The sequence below is a fragment of the Poecilia mexicana genome, unplaced genomic scaffold (assembly GCF_051168715.1).
Source record: "Poecilia mexicana isolate PSO_F unplaced genomic scaffold, ASM5116871v1 scaffold_16, whole genome shotgun sequence".
NCBI classification, from domain to species: Eukaryota; Metazoa; Chordata; class Actinopteri; order Cyprinodontiformes; family Poeciliidae; genus Poecilia; species Poecilia mexicana.
This window is the reverse complement of record NW_028263385.1, coordinates 23435344-23458505: the sequence shown is the minus strand read 5'-3', so window position 1 is coordinate 23458505 and position 23162 is coordinate 23435344. Positions and strand designations below refer to the sequence as shown.

Below are 23162 nucleotides of genomic sequence, written 5' to 3'. Positions count from 1 at the left end.
GGATGTTAGTCATGGCTCACTGTGTGTTTGTGCTATGCATCATTTTGTAATTACCCATTTATTTGTTCCCCGCTGACAGCACCCCATTTGCCAGTTTAGCATCACTGATGAAACCCCAGATACTGTCTAACAGGATGACTCTGGGCCTGAGCTATCACCCTAACTTACCTTCACGTGTGTCGTGTCTTCTGTCTCTCGTCAGTTTTGTTGATGAACTAAGTCGAGTTATTGAAATTAGTGAAATGGAGCAGACAAATAGCAGCACCAATGAAGGACACGAACTTCGCCCTCCTCCCTACAGCCCTTCGAACTATGACCAAAACTCCTACACAGGAACGGCATACCAGGTTAGTGACATCTGAGTACTAGAGGTAGTCTTGTAATGTACGCTGTAAACTGTATTTTAATTAAAGGTTAATGACGTAACTAATCTCAGGAAAACACATCGTCATCGTGATATCATAAAACATAAAGGAACACTTTATCCCAGTTGTAAAGTCTTTATGCTGACCTCAGGGGTCAGTGTTGCTGTTGCTGAAATGTCTTTTATAAATAAACTTGGCGTGGAAAGCCTCCCTGTCCAGTTGCAGTCTTGTTTTCCTTCAGTTTTGATTAAATTAGGTCTTTTGGAATCTTTTTGCTAATTATGGCTTTAGTTGAAGGATGCCAATTTTATGTTAGATAGCTTTATTTACTGATAATCAGGCTCCCTATAATTCATTATACAGACCCGTTCAATAAATATGAATATTTTTTGAAGAGTTATGGAGATTAAATAAACAAAGACTGATGCTTTAACTTATATCTTTCTTAATCAAGATGGTTTTCTTTTAACAGCTAATGAAAACATGACATTTAAAATCAAGATGTGACATTAGACCAATTTAAAAATATATTAAAAACAAAATTTTGGGCTTATTAAGAAGAATGTTTAATAGCTGCTTAAGGAGTTGGTGTTTTCAAAAAGTACTTTTAACCTGAGAATGAAGACTCATCAGGTTGATATCAGGTATCAAATCAACTACACTGAATGCAGAAACCAAATCAAAAGATACTTCAACAAGGCATAAGTCTAAGGATTTAAAAATTATTTACTAATCTCATATTTCTGCAATATGATGTGCATAAACTTTGGACCTACTACATGCTAATGATGAATTTCTGTAAACTTCTGACCGATGTTGTAGTTTGGCAAGGGGAACATTGCAGTCATCTCTCCTCCTGAGTCCTACAACAACACGATCCATCCGGACGACCCACCTGCATTTGGAGGTGACCAAATGCATATAGAGGCTCCGCCTCTATACAGCAGCGAATCAGAGGAGAATGGTTTCAGTGTCGCCGCGATACGGCGAGGTGAGAGCTAAAGAAAGAGAAGGTCAGAGGGGTGAATGTTTTACTCATGATCGAGGGTAAAACTGGATAAAATATGCTTACTCCATCGTTAGTGTTTTTGTTCTTCTTTAGGATTCGATGCAGAGTCACTGAAAAGAAATTTCATTTTTAATAGTGCACAGCATAAACAACATCGTCCTCCAGCCTGCATTCCTTTGACAAACTCTCCATGTTGTTGTGTCTTTTTCATTTCTCTCTGCTTTGCTTTGCTTTCCGTTTTCCTCTTCTTCCGTTTAACAGGTTTTATACGGAAAGTCTACCTGACCTTGATGATTCAGCTGCTGCTTACTGTTGGGATCATCTGCGCCTTTCTTTACTGGTGAGACACAAACTCTCTAAGGAGTTCTTTGAATCCGTGTCAGAAGTCCCTCCATAAAAATAGCCGCCGCGTGTGAAAGCACGCCTCACGCAAAAGTAACTAAAGTGGAGTTGCCACCACGGATATATGAGCAACACCACAGATATATGAGCAACATCATAGCTTGTCTCCTACAGTGGCACCTAATGGTACAGTAGAGATTATGTATTAGTTTGCATTAGATCGAAGCATGTGTGTTTCGCAGCGAAAGGCTGCAGCAGCATTTTCTGACATGATGTTCATCCCGTGCATGTGAAATGCTCTGTCCTGTGTTACGCTTGCAGCAGGCATTCATTCCTCTGCTTCTATTAAATAAATCATGCCTCTATTAAACAGTGCTCTGTTTTTCTTATCAAATAACAGGGACACACTGAAGACTTGGGTTCATGAGAACTACTGGTTCTCCTACACCATGATGTAAGCCGCCGAAACACTCAGTCGTAACCGTCTTGATCCTTGATCCATGCCATTTTTGGTTCATTAAAACCTTCCACGTAGCAACCCATGGAACCACCAGCTACACAGTGGTAGTTTCACTGCATTTGTCTTTTTATAGGCTGCTTATTTGATATTTATGATGCACGCTATGCTCACCGTTTAACAGGTCAGTGGTGCTGGTCCTTATTCTGGCTTTGTCCTGCTGCGGTAACATCCGTCGCCAAGTGCCCCTCAATTTTATAGCTCTGGGCTTGTTTGTGAGTAGAAGCAACACCATCCAGGCAGCAAATTAAAACACCACCATCCTTGCTCTGTTTAATGTTTTTTTTTTTTTCTGTCTGTTTGTCTCTTCTTTTTCTCCCTCAGACTGTCGCAGAGGGCCTGATGCTTGGATCTGTGGCAGCGTGAGTGTTTGTTTCAGAGGATAACCTCCACCTGATACCAACTCATTTGCACAATAATAATCCGATTTGATCCAAATCTGGCGACGTGCTCGATGCCAAGCTTGAAGGCATCTAACTAGATATCATTTTTGGTGGCCATCCAAAAAACGAAGGACACGGGATCACATTTTCTGGGCTTTTGGCTGGGGATAAACCAGAGGCATGACGGACTCAAACCAATTTCTCTGCACCAGAAGAATCTGTGTATTTACCTTTTATTTATTTATTTATTTTGTTCTGTCAGTCTGGTATCTCTTCTTTACCTACAAGTCAATCTGTTAGACATATCAGCCCAGGAGTGACTATCACTAACCCTGGGAAATTATCATATTTATAGAATTTTGCTCAAATTTTAGATATAGTGCCTTGCAAAAAAAAGAAAAGACACACACACACACACACACACACACACCTTTCCACATTTTGCCACATTGTAGCCACAAACTTTAATGTGTTTTATTAGCACTTTAAGTTGTAGACCAGCACAAAGCATCAGATAACTGTGGAGTGAAAATAATGCATGGTTTAAACATTCTGAAAAGTGTGGCATGCATTTGAATTCAGACCCCTTTAGTTTGATATCTTCAATTAAAAAAAAATCCACATATTGAATTATTGTGAGTAATTGAATCTTAGTGTAAATGCAGGTGTTGTTTAAAGGCATCAGAGGTTTGCATTAAAAAAACAACAACAGATCCAGGAACGTAGCAGACAGGTCAGAGAGAAAAGTTGTAGAGTTTAAAGTGAGGTTAGGCTGTAAAACAACAACCCTCAGGTCACTCTTCAATCTACCATTCCACAATGGAAATCCAACTGCAAATCTATCAAGGCTATTTCCAGGAACCTTAACTAAGAAGGCACTCATTAAATATTTTAGTTTTAATGCAAAACGCTAGCTGTGGCAAAACACTAATACTGTTCATCTTCTTTTATTGCATAACTTCCTGTTGACAAACCGTCTCCATCCTCTTGAGCTTTTTTGCCAAGAGGAATGGCCCAAAAAGAAATGAATAAAAAAATTAGTCTACACTTGTTAAAACCAGGAGATGTAATTGCTGCGATAAGAGGCTCTACAAAGCATTGAGTCCAGAGGCCGGATCCAAATTTCTGACTCAATTTCCAGATCTGATTTAGTAACAAAAAAATAATTATATCAATAAATCATTTTAATACCTCTTCGCAATTACATACTACTCTTTATCAGTCTTGCACAGAAATCCCAGGTAAAACAAACAAAAAAAAAAAAATAAAAAAAAAAAAAAAAATATATATATATATATATATATATATATATATATATATATATATATATATATATATATATACATATATATATATATATATATACATACATACATACATACATATATATATATATATATATATTGGAGTCTGCAAAATGCCAACTACTTACCAACAACTGGTTACTTTCAAGATGCATTTCCAACACGCAGCATCTGTTTTGATATTTCTGTCTGCAGGTACTTCGAAGCTGAGGCAGTTCTGTGGGCTGTGGGCGCGACGGCTCTTGTTTCCTTTGGCATGAGTCTATTTGCCATGCAGTCAAAGGTAAGATCAGTCACACACCCTGGGCTTGTGTTTTGCAGCACAGCCAAAAGTGACATTTTATAAACTGCAGCGGCTTATCGGCCTCTCATAAATATCCGCGCTGCGAGATGTGTTTCCGTTGCAGTCATCTGGAACGTGTTGGCCAGGTTTCCTGATGCAGCGCGGGCTGAGGTTTAATGCTTCGATGGGATTGCTGTCCAGGCAAAACTATGATTATTGCTGAAATCAGTGTTTGTGTCAGTCAAATAATTCCCCCCGTCCACCGGCTCGCCTGAACTCGTCTGGAGCTGAGGCTTTTCACTGTAAAGCTGTGATTACTTGCAAAGTCGCAGCATTTATAATGAATCTGCTAATAAATTCAGTTACTCAAAAAGAACTTGAGAAGAGATTTTGCTACTTTAGCCCCTAGAACCCGACGGACCCACCGGTGGGTCCAGCTGCCACTTGACCTCGGCTCGCTCTGTAAACAAAGGCTCCACGTGCCTTTAAATTTTTTTTTATTTTTTATTATCCGCTAAAAGAGGCTTTAATCTTTCAAAAACTATTCCGCATAAAGGTTTTGCCCAAAATGTTAAGATTTAAATGTATTTATACCCCCTGAGGGTGTAAGAGGTTAGTAACTTTCAGGTAAACAGTGATAGAATTTGCCTGAAGACCGCTGCAATATATGTTTACGTGTATGTGTGCGTTTTCTTTGTTACATTATGATGGGGATGGAAACTTTGTGTACATTTATATGATTGATAAGCCTATTTGCATACATATATGTTCTGTAAAAGTTGTGACTAAAAATCATTGCCTAATAGAGACAAACCGGTTGCTATAACTTTATTTTGGGGATTCGTTTTGGTTAGGTTGAGGAATGTCGCTTCAAATTATTAAGGTGTTGTGTGTGAACTGAAAAACACAACTATTCAGTTTTTGAAGGATTCCTGGAAGCAGATTTTGCTTTGCTTTAGAAAGAAAGAAATTTGTTTAGACACATTTCTGCATTGAGATACAAGATGCCTCAAAAAAAAAAAAAAAAAAAAAAACACAAAGTAGATTCTACATATTTTCCAAAATGAGCTAATGAGTTTATGGTGGAGTTGAATGGGGCGTCTGTTATTCTTTATCAGCTAAAGGTTTTGAGCAGTTACATAAGAAAATGTAATTTTGAAAAAAAGTCCAAGCAAATTAGTGGGGTTGCAGGTCATTTAATTTCTTTTTGCAGTTTTGTTCAAAATGCCTCCACACCTTTTATTTTGACTGGTTATTTACCCACTTTGACCACTGATAATTTAAAGTCATTTTATGTAATCTAATTTTGTCACTCTGATAGAAAGGAGATCACTCAGGTACTTTCTGGTTTGATCAAGAGTCATTCATATCTTATAGAAATTCCACAAAAAGACAAACATCAATGGAAAAAGGTTGTAGTATAAAGTGTTCATAAAATAATATTATGTGGGGAAAAAAAGTGTTAGGCATTTTTATGAATATAATTCACTATAAAGCTGATATGTGTTTCAAATTAAGTACACTGTCTTTGCATGACATAGAGGCAAAAGGACTATTATGTGGTATTTATGCTGCTCCACTCTTTATATCATTAGGGGAAATGTTATATATTTTCCCAATTGTAGACTGAATATTTAGTAAAAGCTGCTGTTTTTATGATTATGATTTTTTTTTTAACTGAAGGAGGGTTCTGGTTATAGTATGTTACTAATGTTCCTGGTTCTTATTAAGAATAAAACAACGTAGATCTAAATGAACACAAACTCTGTGTTGTAAAAAGTGACCAGCCCGCTCGGACCGTATTGGCAGAGTGAGTGGCCACAGTCACAACCAGTTAAGTTTTACAACTGGTCGTTCATCTCACAGCTCCTAACACCTCTTTTGCTGCAGTTCACACTACGCACAGAGCCTTTTGATCTCTGTCACTGCGAAGTAAATGTCAAGCAGGCCACCTCGCATGTTCAGCTCGTCGCTCCTCAGGTGATCAGTGTTCTTCCTGCAGGGGCCATCTTTTTACTGTCCGTTTGAAAAGGCCAGGCGGGCCAGCAGGTCGTATCCACTCTCCTCCTCGGTGCCTCGGCTGCAGCTTGTTGATTAATTGCTCTGGACAATTATATCCAGAGCTATTAGGATGTTCTTTTTATGTGGAACTCCAGTATGTCTTTGTCATTTCACTCTCTGCAGAGCCCCTCAGCTTCGCCGCAATGCCACAGACGGCCTTCAGGATAAATCAAAGAATTCCCGTGCAGCTTTAATTTATTCATTTTTTAATTTTTTTTTGTTTTCAGCGCTGTATCATCATATTTTTTTCTTTCTTTCCCTCTCCTGTTTTTCTGTCATCAGTGGGACTTTACCGCTGGATCCGGGTGCTTGTGGATGTTTGCCTGGTCCTTATTTTCCTTCTTACTGATGTGTGCCATCATCCGCTCACAGGTACCAATGTTGTGCTTATGCATGTATGTGGTAAGACCAGACAGGGCAGTAGAAATGTTTCAGAGTCTGCCTGGTTTTATTATCTGACTGTATTGCCAGTGACCTATAAGCTGAGTGGACTATAAAGATGGACACACGCCTTCCTAAACCTCCAAGGGGCGACACATCTCTTCTGAATGATGCATATCACTATAAAACCCTGTTCTTGGCATTTGCCGGTCATAATGTTTAGAGAATTAGCAAATGTCAACAGTGTTGAGTGTTTAAATTTGATAAAATGGAAGTGAAAATGATTTTACAGTAGCTCTAACTTCACTTTCCATGCAGTGCCTTGCAAAAGTGTTAGTGTTTATGTGATAGACCAAAGTAAGGCAAGTCAAGTTTATCTGTTCAACACATTTTAGCAAAGTGAAAGTGTGATGCATGATGAAAACATAAAAAGTAGAAGTTGAAGTCACTTCAGAAGTCACAGAAGCCAAAAAACAAACAAACAAAAAAACTCAAACAAAACAAAACAAAACAAAGAACAACGTTATGTGTGCACTTGAACCTGAGCACCCCAGCCACATAATGATGGTGGCAGCATCATGCTGTGGGGATGCTTTTCCTTCAGCAGGGACAGACAGGTAAGTTTTAGTGGTAAATGGATAGGAGATACTTTTTTTTAGATATTTATTTTGGTCATTTTTAACTTTTCCATCCACAAGTCAAAAACACACAACGCTGCAAAAACAAGACAAACAGAACAGAAAAAAAGACAAAACTAACACAGAAATAGATTAATGCTATTTAAATTCCTGTCAATGACAAGAGCACAAAGCACTGAAAGAAAACATATGTGAGGCTGCAAAATTTTCTGGACTGATTTTTATTGAACCTTATTAACCATGGCTTGGAATTTGGGTTGAAGAACAATCTGGATTGGGGTTGTAAGCAGAACTGGAATTTGGGTTAGAATGAGGGTTGGAAAATAGTTGGATGGAGGGTTTAGTAGGAGTTAGGGTTAAATTCCAACCCTCCTTCCAACGCCCCTTCAAATTTTCACCAAAAACATTCAGCTGACAGCATTCACACCACATTTTTATAGAAAAGGCATCTTTTTTCTGCTTGTAATTTGATATTTAAATGTGCTTTCATGCATTTGTGGAATAATTACAACGATGTGCTGTTACATCCTTGCTTATTTTACCTCTTGTTTCTTTCTGCAGTTTCTCTACATCTTTTACGCCTACCTGGGAACTGTGCTGTTTTCTTTGGTAAGTACACTCATACCCCCATGACAGTAAGAGATTGTCTGCAGCAATCTGCATCAAAAGTCAAATGACAACAAGTTTTGGAAAAGACAGAAACTGACATTAAAGAAGCTCTAAAGTCAAGCGAATGCCTGTGGCTGAGCTTTGATCCCACAGGCCACGTGGGCTGTCACCAGTGTTAGTCCCTGTCCTTACTGTAACTCAGATGCCCCCTGTGCTCTTTCATTTCAATTATGCACTTCAGAACAGCAGTGGGCTTCATTTCTGCAGCCACATTTCCTAAGTGCTTTTGGCATTAACAGCAAATGTTGTGACCCATCCCGTCAGCTAGCGGAACAGACTGCAACCTGCATGCAGAGCCGAACACGCTGTCAGCAGCAAGTCACAACTTATTTTCAACTGCAACACTCAAGCTGCACAATAATTTATGTCTGTTGTTTATATGCACAGTCTGATCCCTAGAAAAAAAAAAAGTCTGTTTGTTTTCAGAGCCTAGCTAATAAATGCTCTTTTCTCTTTCATCATATAAGTACACCGTCTTCAGATGTCAGGGATGTTACAGCGTCTTTGTCTGCCTGTCTCTCTGCAGTACTTGGTGTTTGACACTCAGCTAATTCTCGGGGGGAAACACAGGAAGTATGAAATCTCTCCCGAGGAGTACGTGTTTGCTGCTCTCAACCTCTATCTGGACATCGTTACCTTGTTCCTCTTCCTGCTGCAAATCATTAACCTCTGCCGCTGAACTTATTTTCTTCTTACACATAAAATCATTTTATATATCTCATATTACATGACGAAAGGTAGACATGTCACATTTAAATTCATACATCTGCTTTACATCATTATTGACGCTTGGAATACTTGTTGATATCCTAGTTTGTTTATAAATGGATGTAAAAACTTAAAAATAAAAATACATTTCATTCAATGTGCTTTCTTTTATTTTTTTTAGTTGTGATCAAGCTTGTAGCTTGCAGGGGTTTTTTATATCCGTGTTCAAAGATCAAAATACTAAAAAGAAAAGAAAAAAGCAAGCAAAAGGCATTTTCAGTTTCAGAGCAGTGATGACAATATGCACACATGGGAGAAGTGGGAAAAAAAACCAAACCCCGATATACAATCAAACACTTTACTCAGTTGGCTCAGACACTGACAAAAAAAAAAAAAAAGTCACTTCACCAGCCAAACGGTGTGCAATCACACAAGAGGAACATTTCAGGTAAGCATCTGATCTATTTAATATGAATTTGTAACATTTTGTACTGTAAAAAGTATACCTCACTTTTATAGTGGGTTTTGCACAATTGAAAATGTTTATACAAACAACATCCGTTGCCACTTTGTTGATCTAGGCTCCATGAGAGCAGTCTGTCCTCTCTGTGGCAGAGGCTGTGTTGCATTTTCTAGCCTCATCCTTGGGTTGTTCCTTCCCTTGAAACCAACTTTATAGTATTTTCATATTCTGGGCACGAGTGGTTTGTTTTCACCTTTAATAATCTCACTGCACAGAAACTTTAGGGGAAGTAAGAGAGCTCACTTATTTTTTTTCTTCTCTGTTGCCAGCAAGTGGTGCCAATTTGACACCACTCCTTTTGAAAGGGTGTTTTTTTTTTCTCCCCCGTCAAGATAACAATCCGTTTTTAGTTTGCAACAATAGGCTGTCACCTTGTACGGTTTGATGACAGATCATCAACCATATGTCGTTGTAGTGGAGTGGGACTCAAAAGGCTGTTTTTATGTAGAAAAAAAAACATGATTTAAAGTAACTTGTCTGATTTGACTAACAATGCTGAGGATGTTTTTTTCTTCCCCTATTAAGTTTTTTTTTTTTTCTTTCTCTTGGCTTTAAAATATTTGTGCCCTCAAGCAACTCAACTGATCCGAACAGGACTCCTTTGACTATTCAAAGATTTTTTTTTTTTAAAGTGACAACTACCAACACAGTAAAACTTAACACAGTTTATTGGCATCACACATCAAACAGTTTTCATATAAAGAGGAAATGTATCAAGTATAGACTATGAAAGTGCAAACAGCATTTTAAGAATTAGTTGCTTTACAATAGAAAATCTTAATGAGTTACAAAAAGTCATTTCTTAAAATAAGTCACCTAGAGATCAGAAGTAAAGTAGAACCTTCTTGAATTGCAACCATTACAAACCCAGCATACTATCTGACCAACAAACACGTCTCCTGTGGTTAGGACCCTTGAATCCATCATAGCTCCATCATCCGTATGGCACTGACAGTTTAAATACTTGAGCCTCTTATGAAAGCAAAAGAAAAAAAAATCTGCTGCTAGAATTAGTGTTCCTCTATGTGTCAACTTTTATAAAAGCTAATTTACTTGAATCAGACATGAGTCTGTACATAAAATGAGTTCTTTAACGTCAAACATGATTGTTTTTCATGTCGAGTTATTCACAAGTCATTAATAAAAGCAGAAATACCTACGTTATATTGCAACTTTCCTCAGATACATGATACACATACAGTCTGTGAACGTACTTCAATGATACAAATGATTTGCCTTTTTTTAATCAAATAAACGTAGGGCACAGGATACTCACAATATTTTAACAGTTACACATTTTATCAAACCATTTAACAATCCGTTTTGTCCATCAGTGTATCGTGTGAACGCACAAAAAGCATCATGCTACAAAGATCTGGATTTAAAAAAAAAAGATTGGAGTTTGTGTTTTCCCACCAAATGTCAGGAGAGAGACACTTCTTTAAGGTAACAGGTGTTTTTGTGTCTGTGTGAGTAGCACTCAGAAGAAGGTGGGGGAAAAAAAAAGAACCAAATCATGAAGACTGACATAAAGGCACTGTAATTTCAGCTTCACAGAGAAGTGCTTCAAAGATATGGATTCCCCAATCACACAGTTGGGAATTTCTTTATGCACTACCCTGCAGAGATTAATCCACCTAAGCACGACTTGAGCAGTAATAATTAATGAAAATAAGACTGGAAGTGATTGCCTTGTTTTCTTATTGGCTGACCTCCCCTGGTGCATACGAACCAGACCTCTCGTCTTTCACATTAAACATTCAGCTCAAACATTATTTTCACACGAGCTGCAACCGAATTCAAAGCATTCTTCTTCAGAACGTGGGAGCCGAATCAAACGGAGCGCTCCCCTTCGCCCCCTCTCTCCCTCCTCTGGATCTGTCAGCGTTTCTCATTTTTAAGCTCTGAGGACGCTTCCTATTCAGGGTGAACCTCTGAGATGAATAACCATTGTCAAGACCATTCTGAAATATTTTTGAGCAGGCCACCTGCTTTTTCAGTTGAACAAATAACCTTTTTTTTTCTCTCTCTCTCTCTCCTTGGAAGTTTCTCATAATATCCACTACTACTTCAGTTTCACACAGCACGCGAAAGCTTTTAGTGAGCGGGATTTGAAAAGAACACTGAACCACAAGCTCAAACAGAAATATGGCTCAGGATGTTCACATTTAGGGTTTCTGAGATTGTGATAATCAGGCACAATTTGCTTTAAAAAAAAATCCACTTGGTGACTGCAAACTGTGCTTTTACAAGTCAGTGTTTGGCACCTACGAAGAAAGAAGATTATTTGGACCGCTATGAGAACCATCTCTCTATCTGCATCCTATAGAAAATGTTGATGTATGGATATAACAGCAACATTTCATTTTCATCAAGACAGAATTTCTAATTTGTTTCAGATCATCTTGGTGCGTTCATTGCAGTGTGTGCTCACGATACTAAAAAAATAAAATAAAATATAAAATAATCAGTGGTCTGGTTTCACTGCTGGCCTACAGTTCCTGCACTGGATTTAAACTGTAAATGCTTTTTTACACGCTCCCTAGCAATGAATAGCCGACAAATTCTTCATTCGCAGTACATTCTACACCAGCAGCTCCAGCAAAGCTGCTTTCTGATCTGTAGTGGTTTTTGGACTTCAGTGAACCTCCTCATCATCCCAGCCAGGCGGCTCAAACCAAGTGCATGTGGTCCTCCCACTCAGAGGAGCTGGTGCTGGGCAGCTGGTCAGAGGCATAGTCAGAGCGTGGACTGTCAACATGGCAGCCCTTTGAGCGCTCGCCATGCTCTCCACTTCCATCAGGCGCCGCAGTGTAAGGTAGCTGCATGGTGTCCAACCCCACCAGATCCAACTGAGTGGGCCTCTCGGCGACGGCGCTCTCCTTCTCCTCCGTGTTGCTTGACCTCTGCATGCAAAACCCCGCGTCTGCCATCGCCTCCTGAGGTTTCCTGTCGTCCAGGAAGCCGATGAAGCCGCCTTTCTCGTTGCCTTGCGGGCATCCTTCTCCGCCTTCGGGAAGCGGAGCCACGTTGGGGTCGGTCGGTGGGACCAGGGTGATGCCCTGCGGATTCATGTCGTGAAACCAAGCCATGATGTTTCCAAGCAGATTAGCATTCGTCGTCAAGGCAGATGACGACGACGACTGGTCATTGCTGCCGCACGTGGTCGAGTCCGTGGAGGAAGAGAAAAGGCCAGTGGAGGAGTTGCTGCCCAACAGAGCGGCTGCTTTATGCGCCCGGAGACGGATGTCACAGTGCTCCACGTAGGGGAAGCTGGGGCCGGGAGAGTACTGGCTGCTGATGTTGCCCAGCCTGGCCAAGTTATCGGCTCGCTCCAGCAGTTCTGAGCTGCTGAGAGAAGCTCTGGGGAGGACGTCAACGCCCGCAGGGGCCTGCTCAAGTCTGGAAGGCAAGGAAGTACCGATTGCACCGAGCGAGGCTTCGTTGGCGAGGGCGTCATGATCGGAGCCGATCTCCGTCATCCTCGAGTCTTGGAGAGAGAGCTGGATGGCCAGCAAAATGTTTGGGTCATCCTCATCCAGGGAGTCCAGACCCTGCGAGAGCAAACAGGATGCAGGATATCAACAATGCAAGCTGAAAACTACCGTCTGTTTTAGGGGTCTGCAACCTGCAGCTTCAGAGCCACAAGTGGCTGTTTCCACAATGGCTCTTAATACCACTGGCTAAAAATGGACAGGAACAAGTTGATGTTTTTAAATAAAGAAACAACAAAAGCAGGATTTTAACTGTGTTTTTCTGAAATATTTGCACTCAATTTCCATAAAAGAAAACACAAAAGGTACCAGCAATGCTTCAAGGTGCGTTTCTCTTGTCACTACAGAAATCTGATAAAAAAGAAGATATCTCAAGCCTAAGTTGTTTTTTTTTTCAAAGAAACTGTTTTATTTTAATTAGGCTAATGCCAAAGTAAAGAGAGCATGCCACCTGTTGTAAATATTGATTATTTAACCTGAAATGGTTTCCCAGCTGAAAGCCTTGAGCTCATATGAACCCTGTTAAATGTGCACTCACCATCAAATGACCTTGTCTGCGGCCACCACCAACATCCTGGGCTTCTTTTGTTGGAAATAAATAGACAAAAAAATAATAAAAAAATACACACACACGTGTCAAAATTACAGTCATTAAGCCGACTCCACAGTTGCTCCTAAAAAGCAATTTAATTCATCAGCAATTATCACATGTGCTCCATTTATTCCCAGTTTAGAGCACATGGCTACAAACACCTGGCAAACTACTGACCTTCAGAGTTTAAGCAGAAAATGTACTAATTATGAGCATTTAACTGAAATGAATAAATGGTCCTTGGCACAGCAGTGCGTCTTTGCAGCCTTCTGAAATGGAAATCACCTCACACGGCCAAAATAAATGTGATGAACAAGACAGACTGATTTAAAATACTGGGTTGTTCAGTTGTAATTTTCCTGATTTTGTTTATTCAAATAAAGAAAAAAAAAGCTGGATTACTTTGGAAATTAGCTTTGAAGTTCAGGATATTTAAAGAGAAGTGCTAAATGCTTATAAGCAGTTAAAATCCAACTTGGAGTAGAAACTATCTTGGGGTCCAAAACTTTGTACAAATTCAAATTAGTTGGTCCAAGAGGATGAAAGTAAAGCTAGGCCACCTTCTCAGGTGTCATCATGCCCAAGTTGACATCCGAAATAAATAGTTAAATGTCTTCACCTAAATAAAATATGGTTTAGAAGTAAGTGTAACTAAAGAAATCTATGGAGTCTCTGGAGTAGTGCCTCTAAAGAACTTTTACAAGTAGGGATAAAATATTACAAATCAACATGTATGACACTGTTGATATTTAGGACACACCCTAAATATTATCTTTAGGGTGTGCCCACTTCTAATATCAGATTAGCTAAGTTAGTCTTGTTATAGTTTCTCTTTCATAAATTAGATAATCTGAATAAATGTCACATTAAATATGGAAAAAAGTACAGAAATAAGGATCATGGTTTTTCATTTTTTCTACAATTTTACAATAATCATAACAGAATGCACTTAAAATCTCCACATCTATGCATCTTTGTCCTGTTTTTTAATATACATATACAATTACCAATAGTAGGTGTCCAATTAGTTTAAACAATTTTCCTAATGTGGGAACAGGCAGCAAAAAAAGCAACACTCTTTAACTAAAGCGAGCAGCATGTGACGAATCAAGAAGAATCCACAGAAGAAATCTTGCTAGTAGCTGAGGACGATTCTCTGTTGATTTTTAACAAACATAACAAAAAGGGGACAAGAAAATAACAGCATGTTGTGACCCCTGGCCTCTTGAGGCTGTGCAGGTTCTTCTGTGTTATGCAGGTTCAGCTGGGAGAGCACACCTTTCTGATTGGCTGCCTGAGGGCTGCAGGAGAGCAGCTACTCCATTGGACCAGCAGAGGCTTGTCAAGCCAATCAGATGTTGATGAGGCTCACCTGCACCATATAAAAGGCTCCTGAAAACATTCCTCTAGGGGGGCAGCTAGTAGTAAGAGGTTTTGTTAAGCTGTCCCCCACCTTTGGTATTTGGAACTGCTTTGAGCAGTTCTGAAACATTTTGTTCCTGTTTGTTCTGCTAAAGCAGTTTGACTTTGTCGTAGTTTGCTTTCTCCAGCCAGAAGCTCGTGTTTGGGAGGCTTGGTGCTCCCCTTTGTGTTCCTTTTTCTACCCCCCCCCCCCCCCTTTTTGGCTTATTTTGAGTTTACTTTGAATTGACTTGTTTGGGCATTTTGTAATTTAATTTGCACTTAACATTCTTGAATTTGTTAGTCCTTTTGTTTTAATTGGGTTAAATTGTATTGTGTTTTGGTTTTGTGAAACCATCTTTTTTTTTTTTGTAATAAATAATTTTACATTCCACTTGTTGTCTCCGGATACATCTTTATGTTACACCCCCTGATCCCCTAGACCTCGGGGAGCGGCGGAGTCGTAACACAGCAGTACCTAAAGTGGAGTTGCTGAGATCATCAGGGTCAGGTGTGTTACTTCGGACACTGGACATGTCCCCTCGTCTTCGCTGCCGATGTCTCCTTCTGTACTGGAACTCTGCATATTCCTTTAAGCAAAACCAGGAAATGCCATTAACATTAGAACAACTAACCCCAGTAGCGTTTGTCATTAATAACCAAAAACGATCTGTAAAACTGGCCACTTTGACTCGTATGTTGAGTTTGATTGGCTTTACACGTGCCAGTCCAGTTCTCAAAGTGAGGCAAATACTTGAGTCCTTTTGTTCTCCAGACCAAGCCTGGAGTTACTGGATTCAGAACAAAAGAAGTGGAACGAAAACGTTTGGGAAGTTCTACTTGTTCAAAACTAACTCATCTCAGGGTAATACCTCAATGATTTTTCGACTGATTTCTAACTAGTGTTATTTTACAAATGGGAAAACATATTGAACGCATCTCCAGATGGTCGATGGTTTGCATATAGCATACATGCACCGTAGGCACTTCTCTCTTTCTCAGAAACAAGAAGCAGCAGCAGCCGAACCAGAGGTTTATGGTTTGATATATGAAACGGTCATAAACTGAACATCCAACCTTACAATTCATGTACCATTTCTTTGACATTTGCTACAGATTCACTTCTAATGGGCAGAAAGTAATGTAGCACCCAACGTTCAATTAGCCAAAAAGCCATCTTCTAATACAGTATTTCTCTTTATTACAGAGAGCGAGAGACTGTGCTGCACATCATCATTATAGAAAGACAATCCAGTGCAATGTGATACTAATGAAATGTACCACTCATTGGAGCATAAATGTTGCAGAATCAATTAAACAAATCTCTTAATGCGAATGCACAGTTTTTAATTGTGAGATAATCTATAAACATTTAACTGAGGAGTAATAATTGAACAATGTTAATATGATAAGGATAAAAGGACTGCGAGGCAATAATGGTATATATGAATTGCAGGTCTTTTATAACAGTGATGCACCTAATTTAATAGATGAAAACTTAAAAAAATAAAATAAAATGTATAACCCAGAACATCAAAGGATTTCCCATAAATATTACTCCTGGGTGATTCAATAGCCACCAACACTTCTGATCATTAAGTGTATGTGTGTGTTCAACAAAGTAATGAAAAAATAATGTTGATTTGCCTTCACAGTAAACTCAAGTTGATGTCAGTTTGGAGTTGAAGCTCTGAGTTTTGGAGCTGCTACATGGCCGAACGCTAAATAAATAAAAATTCCAATACATCTGCCATAACGCTCCCACAACTAGTTAGTGTTCTCATGAATAAGTTACACGTCCTGCATTTTTTAGATCCCGATATTTAAAACTTCAAAAAACGATCAAGAGTATTTCTCTCAGTCAATCTTCTCATTCATTAGCAAAAGTCACCGAGTCACATTCATATATAATCAAAAAGACTGTCAGCCAAATTCTGGCTTTTATGTTTCCGCTTGAGCTAAAAATAGCCCTACTATGAAGCGATGTGCCGGCATTGTAAGAAGCATGGAGCGGGCCCATCTGTAGCTGTGCCTGTGAGGCGGTGTCAGCCAGCTTTGATTAGTTACCACGGTGTTCCAATTAGCTGCTGCAGCAGAGAAACGGCAGCTCTTAATCAGGGGACGGAAATTTTAAAAAGCATCTGGTGAGAATATTTACTTTGTGCCATTAGAAACACAAGCCCATACTAATCTGACAACAAAGTAGCCTCCAACCCGGTTTGTTATTTAGAGGCATGAGAGAACAAGGAGAGGAGGTGAGATGACCATCTGATCTGCATGTGCACTGGTAATTTGTTCTTTTGAAGAGGCGCAACGCTTCTCTGCCTCATTAAATCTGTTCCCCTGCTTTGTGTACTTGTGCTTCAAATGGCCTTCAGATTACAGCGTACTTTGCTAAAAATGAAAATTATCACAACAACGATCTTAAAGAGTGATGGATAATAGTCTTGTAAAATCTCGTTCTGTTGCATTTACGGTGACGGATGCGTTGTGGGAAACTGAAGCGCCGTGGCAGGCGAGTCAGAGGTGACATTGTTTCATGCCAATTTGGAGGGCATTTTTCTACCCTAACATCAACCTAAGTGATCCACACTTTTCAACCCGGCTCTCACGGAAAGAAGATTACAGACCCTGTGCTGCGTAGAGATGCATGGCAAGAAGGAGTAAAATGCCTGAGCCTCCTCGTGGAAACACTCTGCTGTCAGTATTACCGCGGAGAGGCTGAGATAAAACATGAAAGACGATGTTAATATAGCAACAAAGGATTTTTTTTCCTCCCCTTATTTCTTCGGGAGCTGTTTGATACCAGCTTTCAACAAAATAATCTCTGGTCGTGGGTCTTATTATTGTTTTATCTACGGACAACTGCGGAGAAATTATTGGCAGATTTTCTGTTTATTATTATCCAGGAACACAAAGTTTACACACATTATTTATACTGAACTAAAACATTATTACAGTTCTAATATTAGCATTCATGTTTTGATACATAAACACGTGCAAGATAATAGTGTTTTGCCATCATTGCTTAACTTCAGCCACCTACTTAAAAGAACTAATTAATAAATCAGTATTTAACGACTGAGACCAATTTATAGTCTGGCGGCTGAAACAATAGGTCGCCTTGTTATATGTACTTTCTACTTCAGGAAATATACAATGTGATGGAAGACCAAAGAACAATCTTAAATAGGCGACTACTAAATTTAGTAGAAGTTTTGAAAAAAAAAAAAAAAAAATCTGTATATTGCACAGAATATCAGCTCACATTGAACCTGAATCTATTTTAGAAAAATTATAATCATAAACTGTCTCAGCTTGTTGTAATTTATTGTCAAATTGTTTGCACGTTATATATTCCACTTTTATTTTTGTTATTGTTGCCTACTTGTCTTGTCTAGGTCATGATTGTGACAGAGGTCTTGATCTCAATGGGTTTTTATCTGGTTAAATTAAGGTTTAACAAAAAAAAATAGGTTCCTGTTTAACCTCCACAGAGCTCTGTCCTCAATCCTATTAACAACACATAACCTATGATGAAATATTACTATGTTTCATAACTCAGGAAACAAACCAATTTAAGGGGACATTTGAATACAAATCAAGGTAAATGTTTATATTTGAGCTAACATATGATTTTAGCTTTCAGTGGATTGGAGAAATGCACAATAATTTAAAACTCCTTATTTCCAAAACTTCCCTAAGTTGTATGTCATCAGTCCACCATGAAAAAACACTTTTCATAAATACATGGGGAACATAATTAATATAAAAACCATGTCCATATTGGCTGTATATAAACTTCTGACCAGAATTGTAGTAAAGGAGTAGATTTCTCTATTAAGTCTGAAAAAAAAAAAAACTACGTGATCAGCACACATGGAAATTCAACATAAAAAATCCTGGGATTTCATTTTATATTTTAAGTAGATTTGCATAGATATGTGCATTTATGGTTTCAGTTGAGCATGCAGGAGAAATATATGTTTTTAACAAGCACCTGAGAAGAATTCTTGACATTTATTCTTTTGTCAGCTGACCTTTTTCACTGGCAGCGCAGCGGAGAGGGAAAAACTCTGAGGTATTGGTGATGGACACAGTTTAGACACAGGAGATCATTCTTTGTAAATACCGTTTCACTGAAACTGCTTTTTAGGTCATGTAATAGAACTGATCCATCATCAAAATCAATCTTTTTTTTTATATAAATTTAAAACTATACATAAAATAAAAAACTCCCACAGGGAATGACAACCTTACATTGTAGAGAATGAAAACAAAATATATTATTTAAAGACTACAGACTGAACAATACTTATGAGTCTGTGTGTTTATATAGTCTACAGCTCGAGTGAAAACCAAAATGTCCTGACCTAACTATATGGGTAAAGACGGTAAGACGATAATCGAAGCTGATAGTTTTATGACTAAGTGTTGACCACAAATATCTGTAACTAATGCGCTATTACCCAGAGACCCATACTCGGGTTTTTGCATGAGTGTAACACTTTTAATCATTGAAGAGCGCACAGGGGAACACTGTGCCATCTGGCCTGTTCCAGTGTGCAGAAAGCAATGGGGATCTTTGGACTGTCATGGTTTGTCAGTGCTGCTTCAAAGCACATGCTTTAAACAGGAATGGGAACAAGGTTTAGATGTTTGTTTTAATTTCATAAGAAGGTCTTGAGCTCCAGTAATCAACTAAATCAGCAATTTATTAACTGTCATTAGCTGTGATATTAATAGAGTAGTGGTACAAATACATTAAGCAAATTAAGCACCTTCCAATCAAAAATAATTTATACTAAGAAATCATGGGCATTGGAGTTATGCATGTTGCTTTACCACTTCAAATCTAAAGTAAGAGCTTGATTACTGAAGAGCCTTAATGAGCAATATAACTTAGCTTGTGGCAGGTTAAGTCTGCCACAAGCAGACTTAACCTGGAGTTGCAACCATTACCACAAATCAGTGTGCAAAACTGCAAAGGATTTATTTGACTCAATATTTGGTAGGGTGTAATAATAAAGATGTTATACATTTACCTTTTATATTAATAATATATTTGGCTAGTTGGATGGACCGCAACTGTCTTCAACACTCACAATGGATGTAGTTCATGAAGGGTGCTGGGCTAAGTGTGTTAAGTAAGTAATGTCCCACCACTGACATTTTTAATTGAAGAATATTTTCATTCCCAAAGAAGTTTCTCATAGGAAATGAAATCTCCTTCTTGAGAGATAGAACAATGTAAAAATGAACAGCATTTTTGAATGAAAAATACAAAAAACATGTCAAAAATTGTTTATACCCTTTTTAAATAACGTGTGTAAATCTTTTGGCATTGTAGCAACCGAATCACTAACAGATTAGCCAGCTTTCTGCCTGGTTACATAAGTCCTTTTTTTTTTGTTTGGAAAAACGTATTTGCTACAGACAGAGCTTCCCCAAGAACTACAGAAAGAAAAGCACAGCCACTCTGAAAGTGACCTCTGAGCAAGCAACTGAGGATAACCTGAACAACCCAGTAGCTGATAAGAAAAACAAGCTACCAAAGTGTTTGGGACATGAAACTGATCAGTTTAGAAGAGGCCTCCTCTTAAGATGAAATTGCCAGCAAACAAACACAGACCTAACACTTCAGTCGGTTCCAAAACACCATTCACCTGCCTTTCTTACTATCAAGAAGACTCTAAGGTTTTGGAAAACCACAACACAATGCCAACTATCATTACCGAGGACAGTTTCAAACAAATGTGAACATGTTAAAAAGATGTGATCAAGCTTTGAATGACAAAAATAAAAAAATACTTGAACAAGGAAATAATGAGTTCTACACTTATTAAACCTTGTTACTTCATGCCCTTTCATAAGGGTCAAAATAATCGATTTGCAGATCAGCCATTGACCTTTTTCACATTACAACTCGAGTCAAAATCAAACACTGGCTAATGTTTGCATCTTCTGCTAGAAGTTTTTAAGGTCAAGCAACCAATAAAATTTAAATTTTGTTGATTAGTATGCTGAAGTTTTGTATTTGACGGTTTGCATAAAGTATGTTCAGCCATTTTCAAAGCAATAATGAATATATTTAGACCAAAGCATCACATAAATATCTAAATTGATAAAAAAAAATATTATAATGCTTACTCAAAATACAATGCATCAAACCAAGATGCATCACTTTTATCAATGGTGATTACTGATTGATAAAAGTGGCAGCTGATTCCTTGTCACAACTTTTACTGTGCTGTACTTTTTGTTGTGTCTCGACATGCATGACTTTGTCACAAGTGTTAAGATGTACTGAAATAATTAGAAGTCACTTCAAAAGGACAAAAAACAGTTCTATGGTAAATTTCAATGATATGCATCAGTGAAATACACATTATTTGGCTGAATTTGTTATATAGTAAAACGAGTATATTCTTGAGCAGAGTAGGTATTTTAAACAAACAATCCTTTACCTCAGGTGATGCAAAGCCTAAATATTCCCAGTCCCATGTTCCACCTGCAAAACTGTTGGGAAAAAGACAGAAAATGATATTAATAAAATAATTATGCACAACTAACATCATAAAAATACATATAAATATTTAAAGCATTTAGTGATCTGCCTTTCTGTACTCTACCTGCGTCTGGGGGCTTCAGGAGAGTCATTTGGGGCCACTCCTCTTGCCACTGAGGCCAAAAACTCTTGTCTTTTCTGCTCTACAAGACATGCAGCACGGATGATCTTGTGGCGTGGAGTTCGCAGGTAGGGCCTGTTGACCTTCTGAGCCAAGTCCTCAGTCACCATTTCCAAGTCGGTCTAAGAGCAAAAAGATGGTGAGCTGGCTGAAAGACGGTTCCCGAGGAAAATTAAATAAGTGTCTTTAGGAAATGTAAGCAAAGTTTAAAGTTCAATATATCTATGTGTCCCAAGGTTACTCCAACAACACTCTGGTAATCATGTTTTTGCTAAGCAAAGAAAACTAAAACTGAACATTTTTCAGTACCAGCAAAGTACTCAAAAATTAATTCAGAGCCAGCAGAGAAATGTAGGAAGCTAATTAAAACGTAAAACTTTATACTGTAGTTATCTGTCTCTGACATTGAAAAATGTCTCCAACTGATTCAGGTTGCAAGAGAGCAAGACCTTCCCCAGATTTGAGGAAGGCTGGAGAATAATGAAGGTTTTCTGTTTTGTTTTTATGACTAATCTCTGTGCCATGAAACATGTTGGATTTGAAAAGGTTAGCAGTGTTTTGGAAAAGTCAGAGTGAAGGTGGAAATCAACATTTTTTTTTTTAGAAGAAACACAGAGACCTCTGTTTTACTAACACTTGCTGGATTAAGATGCAAAAGTTTAAAATGTTATATTCATAATAATTTTGTATTTATTTTTTAAAACATTATTAAAATCCTGTTTTACAGAATCACTGATTCTGATTTTTAAAAATAAGAGAAAACAAGAGAATAGCTAGAACAAGGGTTTTGAAGTTGTTCTAGCAGCTTCAAAACTCCCAAAGAAAAAAATATATACCGTCACATTTAAGTTGGTATTTAAAATGTATTAATCTTAGCACTGTTGCAAAGTAACTAGTTTGTCAGGAGTTTCACTGCTTAACCTTGTTCCCTGCCATCGCTCTATTCCAATGCTACAATTGACACATCAGATGGTGGCGGTGTACATTCTTCTGCCGACCATTTAATATCCAACATGCCTTAAGATCAAAACCTCTTCAGACCTATAAAAGAATCAGACATTTGTAGTACAAATAGTCAAATTGCAATACTTTAGAAAAGCCCATTCTGTGTCGGTACTGGTATTCATACATCCAATAACAAAAAGATGAGATGTGCTGGTTTAATGGTGGTATGTGGGGAAGATCATGAGCTATAAATCTTTAGCCCCCCATCTGTATTGGCCCATATAAGACAGCCTTGCTGTGGAAGTTGGTATTTCTTTTCAATAAGATGCTCTGAAACCTGCATAAGCTCGTAGATCTCCTTCTTTGTGCTTTTGGGCTCTAGAAAGAACCCATAAGGATAAGAGCACTTTAGGATGCGGCGGGTCTTCAGCAGCTCTAGGACCGCATCTTCGATGAACGTAGTATCAGGGGGGCCTCCTTCCCCTACACAAGACAAGTAGGAAGAGTCAGAAAACACAATTTAGCACAGCCTTTTAATCCCACCTACATTATTTCACTTTAGTTTTAGAAATCCGAGAAACAAAGCACCTATAGAAAATCAATTCCAGGTTTTGTCCTTTTAAGTTACAGATGGGGTGTCAAGAGGTGCACTGCCCTTTATGTGTTATGAATTTTAATTCTCTTGCATTACGCCGACACTAATTGTCTAATCTGAATACATTTCTTTCCCGAGAGGGCTCCGTAAGGAAAAAACTCTACATTTTACATTACCAAAACAGAGAAAAATGCAAGGAGGCACAGTCTTTTATTGGAGTTCAGAATTCAAACCTCTATCCATACAATAATACATACTAATTA

General features: G+C 38.4%; 2 protein-coding genes across 3 annotated transcripts in view; one reads left to right on the top strand and one right to left on the bottom strand.

Moving 5' to 3' along the window:
• The first annotated feature begins 206 nt into the window (after nucleotides 1–206).
• Nucleotides 207–8817, top strand: LOC106904226 (protein lifeguard 1). Its single transcript, XM_014968449.2, has 10 exons — nucleotides 207–347; nucleotides 1188–1356; nucleotides 1636–1714; nucleotides 2117–2170; nucleotides 2358–2448; nucleotides 2558–2595; nucleotides 4116–4203; nucleotides 6547–6636; nucleotides 7845–7892; nucleotides 8479–8817. The coding sequence occupies exons 1-10, from the start codon at nucleotides 243–245 to the stop codon at nucleotides 8629–8631; spliced, it is 915 nt and encodes a 304-aa protein (XP_014823935.2). The 5' UTR covers nucleotides 207–242; the 3' UTR covers nucleotides 8632–8817.
• Nucleotides 8818–9833: 1016 nt separating this feature from the next.
• Nucleotides 9834–23162, bottom strand: part of LOC106904225 (ankyrin repeat and IBR domain-containing protein 1) — a 37596-nt gene continuing 24267 nt past the window's right edge. For both annotated transcript variants that reach the window (XM_014968447.2, XM_014968441.2), the window contains exons 15-20: nucleotides 22642–22787; nucleotides 21303–21481; nucleotides 21138–21189; nucleotides 15149–15260; nucleotides 13216–13259; nucleotides 9834–12737 (exon numbers count right to left, since the gene is read on the bottom strand). In XM_014968447.2, coding sequence (XP_014823933.2) covers nucleotides 11856–12737; nucleotides 13216–13259; nucleotides 15149–15260; nucleotides 21138–21189; nucleotides 21303–21481; nucleotides 22642–22787 — 1415 coding nt within the window. In that variant the 3' untranslated portion in view covers nucleotides 9834–11855. The remainder of the gene's footprint in view (nucleotides 12738–13215; nucleotides 13260–15148; nucleotides 15261–21137; nucleotides 21190–21302; nucleotides 21482–22641; nucleotides 22788–23162) is intronic.